The 12,242-nt window shown below is 36.0% G+C and overlaps 1 protein-coding gene across 1 annotated transcript; it reads left to right on the top strand.

The window, feature by feature from the left end:
* The first annotated feature begins 1,756 nt into the window (after window positions 1-1,756).
* On the top strand, window positions 1,757-11,995 carry LOC107585785 (coiled-coil domain-containing protein 150-like). Its single transcript, XM_016272932.1, has 17 exons — window positions 1,757-2,020; window positions 2,159-2,288; window positions 2,382-2,425; window positions 2,495-2,587; window positions 4,033-4,140; window positions 4,391-4,515; window positions 4,848-5,001; window positions 6,373-6,441; window positions 6,645-6,737; window positions 6,840-6,923; window positions 7,083-7,181; window positions 7,804-7,869; window positions 7,956-8,084; window positions 9,437-9,568; window positions 9,916-10,005; window positions 10,298-10,435; window positions 11,312-11,995. The coding sequence occupies exons 1-17, from the start codon at window positions 1,757-1,759 to the stop codon at window positions 11,444-11,446; spliced, it is 1,953 nt and encodes a 650-aa protein (XP_016128418.1). The 3' UTR covers window positions 11,447-11,995.
* The last annotated feature ends 247 nt before the right edge of the window (window positions 11,996-12,242 follow it).

Genomic DNA, 12,242 nt, shown 5'->3' with positions numbered 1-12,242 from the left:
ATACACACACACACACACACACACACACACACACACACACACACACACACACACACACACACACACACACAGTGAAGAATTAAAATTAAACTTTTAATTTGTATAGTCGCATACCTGACCAATCAGATAGAACTTCCGGGCCAGTACGCCCCGCTTCCTTATTGTCTCGCTTCAAAGCATTTTTTCCCACTCTAGTTTCGTTTTCTTTCGCTATGGCGGGAGTTTAGAACAGAGCACGAGAGGGAACGGTCTCCACGGTAACCATCTAAGCCGGAAGTGCTGGGCTCACTGTAAGCAACAACAACAGATCAAAACAAATGAAATCTACTCTGCATTCAGTTAATACAAATAAACAGTTTATTTAACGCCTCAGCGTGTGACGGAAATGCAAATGTTTTGTTAATGAGATTCACCGACGTCAAGTACTGCACCGGTGAGTTTTTGTCCGATGCACTGATTTAAATTTCCATGTTAATACCATTATATTTTTTGCAGAGCTTTTACCTGACCAAAACATTTAAATGTCATTAAATTACGATTTAGCTATAATTAAGGTTAAACAATACGTTGTTTTGTCTCTGTCTTTCTATCTATCTATCTATCTATCTATCTATCTATCTATCTATCTATCTATCTATCTATCTATCTGTCTGTCTGTCTGTCTGTCTGTCTGTCTGTCTCTGTCTGTCTGTCTGTCTTATCTATGTCTTATCTATCTGTCTGTCTGTCTGTCTTATCTGTCTGTCTGTCTGTCTGTCTTATCTATCTATCTATCTGTCTGTCTGTCTTATCTGTCTGTCTATCTATCTGTCTGTCTGTCTTATCTATCTGTCTTATCTTTCTGTCTGTCTGTCTGTCTTATCTATCTGTCTGTCTGTCTTATCTATCTGTCTGTCTTATCTATCTATCTATCTATCTGTCTGTCTGTCTTGTTTTTCTATCTATCTGTCTGTCTGTCTTATCTATCTGTCTGTCTGTCTGTCTGTCTGTCTTATCTATCTATCTGTCTGTCTGTCTTATCTATCTGTCTGTCTATCTGTCTGTCTGTCTTATCTGTTTGTCTGTCTGTCTGTCTTATCTATCTGTCTGTCTGTCTGTCTTATCTATCTGTCTGTCTATCTATCTGTCTATCTGCCTGTCTGTCTGTCTTATCTATCTGTCTGTCTATCTATCTATTCTGTCTATCTATCTGTCTATCTGCCTGTCTGTCTGTCTTATCTATCTGTCTGTCTATCTATCTATCCATCTTATCTGTCTGTCTATCTATCTGTCTGTCTTATCTGTCTGTCTTATCTATCTGTCTGTCTGTCTGTCTTGTCTGTCTGTCTGTCTGTCTTATCTGTCTGTCTGTCTTATCTATCTGTCTGTCTGTCTTATCTGTCTGTCTGTCTATCTATCTATCTATCTATCTATCTATCTATATGTCTGTCTATATGTCTGTCTGTCTTTGTCTGTCTGTCTGTCTGTCTGTCTGTCTATCTATCTATCTGTCTGTCTGTCTGTCTTATGTATCTAACCTGTCTGTCTGTCTTTATCTATCTGTCTGTCTTATCTATCTATCTGTCTGTCTGTCTGTCTTATCTATCTACCTATGTCTGTCTGTCTTTGTCTATCTGTCTGTCTGTCTTTATCTGTCTGTCTGTCTGTCTGTCTATCTATCTGTCTATCTGTCTGTCTGTCTGTCTGTCTCTCTTGTCTATCTTGTCTGTCTGTCTGTCTGTGTCTCTCTCTCGCTCTCTCTCTCTCTCTCTCAGTAATGTCCAGGTCAGTGATCTGTTCCCTGAGTGTAGGGGCCACGGCTCCGGAGTCTCTCTCCGTCTTACAGCGGCGTCTTCAGACAGCGGAGCAGCAGACAGAGGAGTTAGTGAGGAGTCTGGGCTCTTTGGGAGCGTCTGCAGATCAGCTGCTCGTGAACTCTTCAGATGGGAGCTCCTCTAAACATCCCATCAGTCCTGTGAACATCCACCGCGCCCTGAGTGCCGCAGGAGAGTGTTTGCTGTGGAGACGGATCTTGAATCATGTGTCTTGTTGAGAAGAGGCTGCTTCTAAATGATCAGACCTTCACCTGATGGATGATAAAACGGGCCAAAACAAATCAAGACATTTATAAAATGCCTAATTTAAGCTTTCTGACCACTGTTTGCTGGTGTCTTGTCAGGTGGAGGTTCTTCAAGCAGACTGTCACGCCTTACGTACTGACAGACAGGCAAACAGGGCGGAGCTAAAGAAGAGGGAGGAGCAAATTCTGGGCCTGGAAAGAGAGTGTCGGGAGCTTCGAGACCAATCCGGTCAGAAATACTGAATTATGGGACATTTTAAACTATGTCTATACTACAGTATGTCTGTTGGTTGTGAAACTAAAGTGTTTTGTTTCCTCTCAGGAGTGAAGGAGACTCTGATATCACAGCTGACCAAAGAGATCAAGGTACGAGAACATGTGAGGGGGACACTGACGGCGGGAATGACACGTCTCATGATGTTTGTGTGTGTTTAGAGTGTGAAGATGGCTCTGCAGAAACAGCAGCAGGAGAACAGCAGACTCATCAGGGATGGACGAGATCTCAGAGCAGCTGCAGATCAAGTCCAGGTACACAAACACTCACTCATGTTTCCTGGGGACATTCCATAGGCGTAATGTTTTTAATACTGTCCAGACTGCATTTTTCTATCGCCATACACCAACCCTACACCTAAACCTACCCCTTACAGAAGGACAAGGATTTCAGATATCGCCATCTTTGTGGGGACATTTTGTCCCCATATCGTAGGGTTTACCAGGACCACTCACACACACACTCACACACACACTCACTCACTCACTCACTCATGATCTATTTAGCATTATATAATTATGTTAGTTCAACAAACCCAACATACTGCCATTGTACAAATTTGGATTAGAGCAATGGTTCCCAATTTTGTTTGGTTACATCTCTGTTTGAAAGTAGTGCTTACTCCCCTATAATCTAATTGTCTTAATATTATATATAATATATAAAATATTATATTATATATTATAATACTAAAGGGGACAAGGGGAAAAGAGTGAGCTGCAATATAAGGAATTAAATTGTACCTATTGAAGAATTTATGTGAAAGGGAAACATTAATTTCCTGCAATTTCTCTGAGATTTGTTTTTTCTGACACATTATGATTTTTTTTTTTTGACAAATACAAAAGAAAACAATTAAAACGTCATATGTTCTTTCTGTTTGTACTGTTTTGAATGATAAAACATGGAAGATACTTCACTGGAAGATCAACTTTTCAGCATTGTTTTTAGTTTTTGTTTTCTGTGTTGCCAAAATGTACATAAAATATTTTAATTATTTATTGCATATCGTAATAAAAAAAGAAAAAAATATGTTTAAAAATTCTATGAAAAATCTTTAATTTTCTGCCAGTTTCTCTGAGCTTTTCTGTGTTTCTGACAAAAAACAGCACAATTCTGTTGACAGTGAAAACTGCACACGTTCTTTTGTTTGAATAATGAAGTTACATGTTTCATTGGAAAATAAAACCGAATCAACTTTTATTTTGTCAAAAGGCTTGCATTGTTCTGTAAATTTTTTGTCTATTTTCTGTGTTGCAAATATTTACATAAAGCTTTTTAATTATTAAAAAATGGGCTTTTACAATATTCCCAAATAAATGAGTAAATAAAAACGGATATTGCAATATTAAAAGAATAACTCACCCAAAATAAAAAAATCCTTTCATATGCAAACCCATATGACTTTATCATCTGTGAAACTCAAGGAGGGATGAAAGGATGGTAATTGTAGCTGTCAAGCTCCAAAAGCATATAAAAGTACTGTATAGTAATGTATATCATTCATATGTTCTATAACCTTCTGAAGTCATTCAAATAATATGTGTGAAAAACAGTCGGGCCATTATTCATCTGGCTCATATGTATCTGTCCATCCATTCAGCTTTGTTAAACCAAATAACATGGTAAACTTTGCTCTTCTGATGTAAAAATGTGTGCGCTTGTTATTGTAAGAAGTTAACCTCTTTCTTTCTCTCAGGTGTTGAATGAAGAGTTAGAGGTTCAGTGTTCAGAGCTGAGCACCGCACTTCATTCATTAACGCTGGAAAACACTCGACTACAGACAGAACATCACTGTAAAATTAAGGTATTTCAATTCAGCAACTTGAAAAACAATTGTACATTGGAATTGGCAAGGTGTCATAAGAAACAAAATAAGAATAATAGTAAAAGTTAAAACAGTATTTAGCAAATTAGCACTAATTAAACAAGTGATTCAGAAGGATAATGATGGAAAATAATACTACATATGCCAGTAATAGCAAAACTGAACAGAAGTTCTGCTGATAGAGACAGTATTTCTCTCACACACTGCTGGGAATGTGTTGTTTGTTCAGGCGGAGCGAGATCGTGTGTTTAAACACCTTCAGGAGCAGGATCTGCTTTTAGACACAGCCAGAAGGAACATCCAGGCTGAACTACAGGGCACCATATCAGAGAAACTCACCCTGCAGAAAGAGCTGTGAGATACACACACAAATTCACTACTAGAAATCATTCACAGCGGGTGGATCGCGACCCACAGCAGGAAAAAGACTAACGCTTCCTATGTTTTTTGTTGCTGACACCAAACGCTGTATCCAAGCAAACGCTAACATATTTTGACTTAAATTCATCTCACTTGTAGATTGTTAGATTTAGGCTGATGGCAACGTGTTGCGTGATCCTTGAAAAGCAAAAGTAAACAACATAATAGAAAATATGACTGTAAATCACAGTTCTGACATAATGTACTGTAAATGAGATCAGTATTTTAATGTTTGTAATCATCAGCTCTTTTAATTTCTCTCAAAGGGAGGCACTGAAAGCAGATCATGGCAAGCTGCAGCAGAGTTCCACCGTTGCCCTGGAGACAGCTGTCAATCATCAGCAGATGCTGGAACGCACCGTCCAGAGGCTTCAGGGGGAGCTCAGCTGTGCCGTGAAAGATGATCAGATAAAGAGTGAGGTCAGCTGAAAGTTGTTTGGACTGTGATGTTGTTTAAATGTATATGAATGAAACAGATAAACAAATTCTGACCAGATGAATCACATTTGAAATTTTTTTTTGTTTGCTTATTATTATTATTATCAGTAGTAGTAGTAGTAGTACCATATTTTTTATATTATATTATATTATCAATTTAATAATAATATGTATCAATTATATATGACAAATTATACATAATTACATATGCACAGTATATAATGTATTATAATTACTAGCATGCATATTGTTTTTAATAAATTAATTAGAATAATAATTGTAATAATTACAGTGACAATAACAAATTTAGTAGTAATAATAATAACAATACAAAATTGTATTAAATTATACATAATTATATCATTAATATACATATACATATTATACAATGTATTATAATTACTAGCATGCATATTGTTTTTAATAAATTAATTAGAATAATAATTGTAATAATTACAGTGACAATAACAAATTTAGTAGTAATAATAATAACAATACAAAATTGTATTAAATTATACATAATTATATCATTAATATACATATACATATTATACAATGTATTATAATTACTAGCATGCATATTGTTTTTAATAAATTAATTAGAATAATAATTGTAATAATTACAGTGACAATAACAAATTTAGTAGTAATAATAATAACAATACAAAATTGTATTAAATTATACATAATTATATCATTAATATACATATACATATTATACAATGTATTATAATTAGCATGATTAATTTGATGATAATACAATTATTAAATTATTGCAAGTATTAAAATTGTTATTAAAAATAATACAATATTTTATGTATTATACATTATACACACACATTACAGAATGTGTTGTAATTATTAATATTACTAATTCGTTATGTTAATATATTGTGATTTTTATTCATACTTTTATTTATCCAAAAGCTGCCGTTTTAGCAAAGCATTACTGTAACAAATGGTTTTGCGCTAGCACTGAATTTCTTTTCACATCATACTAACAACAGCTCTTAAAGGAATAGTTCACACAAAAATGAAACATTTTGTCATCATTTACTCACCCTCGTGCCATTCCAAACCTGTATAAGTTTCTTTCTTATGTTGAACACAAAAGAAGATATTTAGAATTTTGAAGAACCAAACAGTTGTTGGTCCCCATTGACGTCCATAGTAGGGAAAGTAATACTATGGAAATCAATGGGGACCATCATCTGTTGATTATGACATGAGGGTGAGTAAATGGTGACAAAAACATTTTTGGGTGAACAAACCCTTTAAAATTTGTAAAAACACTGTGCCACACAACCATTTGTGGCCCATTGCTTTAATGAACTCTTTATTTCCAAATCTCAGATGAACTCTGCAGTCATTTCGCTGGAAAAGGAGAAGAACATTCTGGAAACACAGCTGTCAGAGATCAAGGTACTGCTGACCAAATGTGAGGTTACTTCCAGTCTTTCTCTAGTGCATTCAGGAGATCAATTCAGTTCCTGGTTGAGTTTGTTCACTGAACTTCATTTCTTCTCCTGCATTTGCTGGGTATAAAATGGAGCTCATTTCACCTGCTACACTGACTCCACTACAGCAATTACCATTAACATCTTCTTCTTTCCTGTGACTGACAGGTGGAGTTGACCATGGTGAACTCAGCACTGCAGAAACCGAAGAAGGAGAACAAGGAGCTGATGGAGAGCCTGGCAGCCTTGAAGCATCAGCAGGTTTGAGATCAAAAGATCACAGAGTCAGATGCACGTCAAAGGAAAGTGTGCTTGTGAGTCTCTCTCTCTCTCTCTCTCTCTCTCTCTCTCTCTCTCTCTCAGGTAACTCATCGTCAGGTAGAACAGATGCTCTGGGACTTGACAGACAGCAAGAACAAACTGGCCTACGAGAAGGGCAAGATGCAGGTCTGTTTCACACAGTCACACACATTTTGTATGTGTGACACAATGATGCTTGAAGAGTCACTTGATGAACACACATGTTATATGTCAGAAACACATCAGGCTTCAAATAAACAGACTCTGTGTGTGTGTGTGTGTGTGTGTGTGTGTGTGTTTACACAGACACGAGTGCAGCAGATGGCTGCTGACCTGAAGACATTGAAAGCAGAATGTACTCAATACTGTCATAGCAACACTGCACTGCAGAACACTTACACACAGGTAAACACACACACTGCTCTAACAAACTGTTTCACAAGCTCTGTGCCACTCAGGTGAGTGAAACTGAACTGCATAAATGCAGAAAAGCAACTGAGCAGGTAAATATTTTCAGACTGTTTATTGATTAAAGAGCTCATATCCTGAGTAATCAGATTTACGAAATTTTTTTTAGATCAAACAGTTTGCTATATTTCCTCCCCAGTCCAAAAAGACAGTCTATTATAAAAAAATAAAAAAAATTAATATACTAAGCAACCAAAATGCTTCATTTGTATATCACATAATTTCTGTAGTGCTGAACCAGTATTACAATTCTGGCTGATACCTGACAAGCCAATTATTTTCTTGATATGGCTGATTTTAAAATTAAAACTCTGTAACTCTTGTTTTATGCTTTTTAAAGAGTTATTGCATAATGGAGCATTTAAAAACCGTGTGAGAACAGCAAAGCATTGTTGGGCGTAGGGTGCAAAATGGTGACATAAAACAAAATAATGGTTGTTTTTTGCAATGAAACTTTAAGGACTTTAAGAATAAATATGAAATAATAAATAATGCATGATATGACCCCTTCAACGAGTCAACTACTGAATATTTAACACTCTTTCTGTCTCGTTCTCAGGCGCAGAGGGAAAATCAGACATTAAAAGAGCAACTCTTCACACTACAGCAACAGCACAGAGACACGGTGAGGGATTCAAAGAAAGACAGTTGAAACCTATGAGCTGAATTAAAAAAAAAGTTCAAAAGTTTTTATGTTTCTGTGCATAACAGAATGAAGTAGCTCAAACTCTGGAGAATGTCCTGTCGTCTCACACTCGTCTGCAGCAGAACACACAAACACTGCATGCAGAGCTGAGAGAAAGAGCACAGGAGCTACACACACTCAGGAGAGAGAGGTGTGTGTGAGAAACTAAGAGGACACACATCTGATTAGAGGAAAAGGGTCATTGCAACTTAATGGGGTACTCATATTTTTATGTTGCACTGGCAGCTGTCTTTGACTTGTGGGATGGATGTAGCATTAGTTCCCAAACCCATTGCAGAAGTGCTGTATTCACAGTCAGCCATGGGTAAAGAAATATTTCAGACAAAAATGTCAATTTGCTGAAAATGTACTCACCCTGAGTTCATCCAAGATACAGTTTCAACATAAGCCTCTCTAAAGGTTATGCTAAATCAAATATTTTCAAAATCCAAAATCTGATGTTTTTTTGAGTGACTACTCTGTCTTAACCTAATAATGATTGATGTATAGTATTTGATAAGTGACTTTCTAAGGCCTCTACATCATTTACATAATTAATACTGCTCCAGAAAAACTTTTCTAGGATCTACTGCATGTCTTTTACCCCCTTGAGGATTAACCATGCAAATCAATAAGTAGAAAAGCTTGCAATATCCTTTCTAAATGTTGGCCTCCGATTGCAATACATGTTATTTGCTTGTTAAAGTAATGGAAAAAATTACTTTCTTGTTTATACTTTTAGTCACCTTGATATTTCATTAATATTAATATTTCATTATTTATAAAAAAAAAAGGTTTGAAATGCTGTATTTGAGGTAATACTTTTTTAAATAATGTACTTAATAGTGTATTATGTTGAGCACAATAAAATTCATTTAAGTGTTAAGTTTAATTTAAATTTAAATTTGCTTGGCTATATTTACAGTGCTTTTCAATCTAATACTTTTTATAGTCTTTATATTATATATAATTATTATTACATATACATATTCCTTGCAAAATAAAATACATTTAAGTATTATGCATAATAACAGGAACAGATGTATTTAAAAATGTAGCACCTGAATGTATTTTAGAATTTTTCTCTAGTGTACATCGGAAATGTCTTTTATAACCTTTTGTTAATTGCATACCTTGTATCATTTATTCAGAGATCGCCATGAAAATAGCCTTGATGCTGGCATGGCGTTAAAAAGTGAATAAATAGGCTAAATAAATAATAACAGGAACACTGTTCATCAAACTTGATTTGAAGTTTAACCATAATAGTCTTGAAAAGTATTGTTGAAGGCAGAGAATTAGTACACAATCACTGCTTTAATAGCTTGAGCAGCTTAAAATGTTGCATTTCTAAATTCACCCTTTGAAGCACTGCTGATAAAAAATATTAGAACTAGAAACCAAAGGAAAAAAATGGGATTATCTGACTATAACCAACTTGCTTGACTACAGTGAACATCCTGACTAATCCCTGCTAAAGATGATATCTCATGTGTGTGTGTTTCAGTCTCAGTCTTTGCTGCAGCTGCACTCTGAGATGCTTTCTCTCCAGTCTGAGCTGCAGTGTCTGTCCTCCACTCAGCAGGGGGAGCTACAGGCCGAAAGAGATCTCAATCACACGCTACAGGAGAAATGCCGGGTCAGCGCTCTCTTGTTCACCTTTAATCTGTGGCGCTGTCCCAAATGTTGACCTCAGCCCTTATGGTCCATGTGCAATTACATGGACTCGTAGAAGCAGGAGCCACAAGTACCCATCCTCCTTTTCTGCCCATATCCATTTTTCTTCTTTCATCTCTTTCTCAGTTTGTTTGCTTTAGGATTCTCTTGCCATATCACTTTTTTCCTTCCTCAGTTCCCTTCATCTTCCTGTCTGTTACGCCCTTCAGGGCATCAATACTGCAAGACCAACAAAGTGCTGGAGAATTGCCATTATGTATATGAATAATCAGGGCTATTGTGCTGATTGCTGCTGTTATTTGTGTGCAGCACCTGGAAGAGAGTTTGAAATCCCTCTCGTCCCTCTCGTCTCCAGGACGTGAAGTGAGACTCGGGGAAGTTTGTCTGGAGTCACAGCAGGTAAACAAACCCCAACAACATCCATTTATACACTAGCAATAACAATAGAGATATATAATGAGAGAATTTTTATTGTTGCGTAAACTGAGTCTGAATGCTGTTGTGTTTCCAATGATCGTGTCTCTTGTTCCAACATTGTGAAATTGATGCTGGAAACCGTGTCAGATTTTAGGTTGCCGCCTCCTTCTCTGATCACAGCCAGTGTTGAAATCATGCAAGCTCTCCAGAGGATGGAAAATTCTTCGCCTTTGATTTGATTCCTTCGTTTCCATCCCGCTTCTCTGTTCCTCAGATCACAGAGAACATGGACGAGGACCACAGAGGGCTCTGCTCTAAATCTGAGAGCTTTAATGGCCAGACAGAACCACAGAAACTCACAGAGAGCTTGTGCAGGACGGGGAAAGACACCGCACGGTCCACTCCAGCTCAGGTAGCAAATATTGCTATGCAATAGGTATACAAAATTATTATATACAAAACAAAAAATCAAGAAAATTATTTTATACTGTATTTGGTTGAGATCCATTAAAAATGCTCCTAAAATTTCAATGATCAATTTCACAGAAGCATTTTTAGAAGAATTTTAACATAAGAAAATACATTTTCAAATGCTTTAAAAAAAAATTGAAATTAAAAGGATGTATTTATTTATTTATTATTTTGATACACTTTACAATTTTCTTCTAAATAAATATACACTACTGTTCAAAAGTGTGGGGTCAGTAAGATTATTTTTAAGGACTTTAATACTTGTATTCAGCAAGGATGCATTAAATGAATCAAAATTTGTTATAAAAGATTTCTCTTGGTTTCCACAAAAATATGAAGCAACACAACTGTTTTTAACATTGAGAAAATCAGCATATTAGAATGATTTCTGAAGGATCATGTGACAATGAAGACTGGAGTAATGATGGTGAAAATTCAGCTTTCATCACAGAAATAAATTACATTTTAATCTATATTTAAATAGAAAACAGAAATTTTACGTAGTAATAATATTTCACAATATTACTGATTTTACTGTTTTTTTTCCAATAAAATCTTTCAAAAAAAAATGTTCCCATAAAATTCTACCAAAGTCAGACTTTTAAATGGTAGTTTATATTACAGATACAGAAAAAAATATAGATATATGTTTGTCCAAAGTGTCTATTTTTACATTTATATTTAGCCATTTAGCAGGCGCTTTTATCCAAAGCGACTTACATTTTTTGACATTCAAATTCATTCAGCTTGCTCTCAATGACATCTCTGGTCTTTCTGTGTTTTTATTCCTGACCTGAAGGCTGTTCTCTGTTTTTAGACTCGCGTTTGCTTTTTTGACCCTGAACTGGAGCCCTGGGCCTCAGCACTACAGCGCTGGGAGATGAAGAAAGAGCTGGGACACATCGCCGGCATTTACAAACCCACAAGACACGTACGTGCGCTGACCACCTGATAACAGCCTCCACAGAGAAGTGCATCACAAACTCATAGATCATGCATGTAACCGGCTTGAAAAAATTCAGTTGTCTATACAGTAGGTGTGTTTGTATGCAAGTACATATCAAGCATATTTAAAACATGTATTTTATTGCTTGAAACTAAAAAGTGCACTAGCAAAAATACATTGTGTGTGTGTAGAAAGACTGCTCATGAAATAAAGAGGAAACAGAGCTGCACTTTATGACCACGTGCCCTAATTACTCACAAATTACTCATGTTAAACATGTTTTTTTCCCTGCAGCCCGCAATAAAGTTATTCAGTTGCAATAAAATAAGGTCAAAGTCTTATACCTGCAAAATGAAACTCCAGAAAGTACAAATATAACTGCAAGGGAGCTGAGGTCGTTCTGTAAAAAAGGGACAACCTCTATTATTTTGTCTGAATATTGCGTTATTGTATTTATATAATAGTTTTTATTGGTGTATCTTTTTTTACTGGTATATCTTTTTTTTGTCATGCCAGTAAAGCTATTTGAACCTGAAAAGACAATAATATAGCAATTGCAATATAATATAATTATTTATTTATTTAATTTTTATTTATTTATTATAATTGTATGCTGCTGTGACATGTACATTTTGCTTAATAAAGTCGATCCAATCCCAAAATTATTGTAAAAAAAACAGGCCATGCAGGAGGCGCGGGAGCAGGTGACGACGGTCGTTCTACCGACGGTCGCCGTGCTCGTCCTGCTCATCGTCCTCTTCGTCTACATGGCGACGAGACCCGGAGCCATCGAGTAAAAAGA

Source organism: Sinocyclocheilus grahami, unplaced genomic scaffold (assembly GCF_001515645.1).
Source record: "Sinocyclocheilus grahami isolate Dianchi unplaced genomic scaffold, SAMN03320097.WGS_v1.1 scaffold74.1, whole genome shotgun sequence".
Taxonomy (NCBI): Eukaryota; Metazoa; Chordata; class Actinopteri; order Cypriniformes; family Cyprinidae; genus Sinocyclocheilus; species Sinocyclocheilus grahami.
This window is presented reverse-complemented; position numbering and strand designations above follow the sequence as displayed.